General features: G+C 48.0%; 1 protein-coding gene across 1 annotated transcript in view; it reads left to right on the top strand.

The window, feature by feature from the left end:
* Spred3 (sprouty related EVH1 domain containing 3) overlaps nt 1-2,118 on the top strand; it is a 13,363-nt gene that overhangs the window by 2,245 nt on the left and 9,000 nt on the right. The window contains exons 2-3 of the mRNA XM_048790941.1: nt 861-1,029; nt 1,130-1,209. Coding sequence (XP_048646898.1) covers nt 861-1,029; nt 1,130-1,209 — 249 coding nt within the window. The remainder of the gene's footprint in view (nt 1-860; nt 1,030-1,129; nt 1,210-2,118) is intronic.

Raw genomic sequence — 2,118 nt, 5'->3', positions numbered from 1 at the left:
TTTTTTTTTTTTTTTCCCTTGGTTCTGGAGATTGAGCCCAAGGGTGCATTACTGTGGAGCTACATTCCCAGCCCTTTTTTATTTATTTATTTTTTGAAACAGGGTCTCACTAAATTGCTGAGGCTGGCTTTGAACATGCAATCCTCCTGCCTTAGCCTCCCGAGCTGTGATTACAGGCATGCACCACCACGTTCACTAAAGGTTGAGGGTACTTATTGAGCACCTTCTGTGTATCGGGCAGTGTTTTAGGCACTGGAGATACATTAGTGAACAAAAAAGTTCCTTTTTTCTTGGAGTGCTTTGAGTCTGAAGGGGGCATGTTGGGTCATCGGAAAGGTATTAACAATGCTTTAGGCAGTCAATAAAATTTGGAATTCTGCTGGGCACAATGGCGCATGCCTGTCATCCCAGCAGCTCTGGAGGCTGAAGCAGGAGGATCACAAGTTCAAAGCCAGCCTCAGCAAAAGCAAGGTGCTAAGCAACTCAGTGAGATCCTTTCTCTAAACAAAATACAAAATAGGACTGGGGGTGTGGCTCAGTGGTTGAGTGCCCCTGAGTTCGATCTCCGGTACCAAAAAAAGAAAAAAAGAAAGAAAGAAAGAAAAAAATTGGGATTCCTACCAGGGTATCACAGGGGAATATTAGGAAAAATATAATGATCAAATGATTGAAGAAAATATTGAAGTATCAGAGGTGCATTCCATAAAATTGGAGGATTGTATCAGGGTTCAGGGGTATAAGCAGGATTGGGGAATGAGGTTGGTAGGATGCTGGGGTATGCAGAGGGGCAAGGGTGAGTGAGGGGAAGTCACAGCTGTGGCTAGGTCCTGTGTCTCACCCATCCCCCTCCTGCCCCTCAGACCACCTTGGAGTGCACCCTGCGGCCAGGCTTGGTTTACAACAAAGTAAACCCCATCTTCCACCACTGGAGCCTGGGAGACTGCAAGTTCGGACTGACATTTCAGAGTCCTGCAGAGGCTGACGAGTTCCAGAAGAGCCTGCTGGCTGCGCTGGCTGCTCTGGGCCGAGGTGAATGTGCAGGCTGCGGGCAGAGAGCACTGGGGATGGGGGCAGTCCCAGGAGAAGCTGGCGCCTGGGGACTCACTCTCTGCCTCTTTCCCTGCCCCAGGCTCGCTCACTCCCTCCTCTTCCTCCTCCTCCTCCTCCTCCCCTTCCCAGGACACTGCCGAGACTCCCTGCCCTCTGACGGTGAGTCTGGGTGCCTCTGCTGGGAGGGCTGGGCTTGGTTCCTCATCTAGAAACATCCCTGAGCACCTCCTGTGTAGCAGGCGCTGGGCCACATGCTGGGGACACAAAATAGACCCAAACTATTAGTGTCAGTTCAATTCCAGTTACTCTACTTTTTTGTTGTTGTTGTTGTTCATGATGATTTACACCTTATTCCAGGGTACTTATTGAGCACCGTCTGTGTACCAGGCAGTGTTTTAGGCACTGGAGATACATCAGTGAACAAAACAGTTCCTTTTTTCTTGGAGCTTCTATTCTCGTGCAGGAAAGGCCAGAAAAAGGATATATTTTATAGGTGATTAAATAAAAATGGGGCTGGATGTGGTGGTGGACACCATAATCCTAGCTACTTGGGATGCTGAGGCAGGGAGATTGAAAGTTGGAGGCCAGCCTTGGCAACTTAGTGAGACCCTGTCTCAAAAAAAAAAAAAAAAAAAGGAAAATGGGGCCGGAGATATACTGCTGTGATAGAGCACTGGCCTAGCGTGTGCAAGGCCCTGGGTTTCATCCCCAGTACCACAAAAAAGTAAATTAAAATTAGAAAACAAAGTCAGATACAGTGACTCACACTTGTTGGAAACTAAGGCCAAAGGATCACAACCTTTAAAAGGATCACTAAGCCTTGGCAACTTAGTGAGACCCTGTCTCAAAATAAGATGGGCTGAGAATTTAGCTCAGTGGTAGCGAGTAGGGTTCAATCCCCAGCACCATAGACACATGTGAAAAGATTGAAAAGCAAAAACTTGGCAGTATAGAATGAAAATGCAGAGGTGTCTATAGTAGATCTCGGCAGTGCAGTCCGCTCCTATCAGTGGCTGGTGTGCCTGGTTCCCAAGGGCCTAAGGGCTGTCCTCTCACTGCTGTCCTTTG

The sequence above is a fragment of the Marmota marmota genome, unplaced genomic scaffold (assembly GCF_001458135.2).
Source record: "Marmota marmota marmota unplaced genomic scaffold, marMar, whole genome shotgun sequence".
Taxonomy (NCBI): Eukaryota; Metazoa; Chordata; class Mammalia; order Rodentia; family Sciuridae; genus Marmota; species Marmota marmota.
Note: the sequence above shows the minus strand (reverse complement) of the source record. Positions and strands in the feature narration are given on the sequence as shown.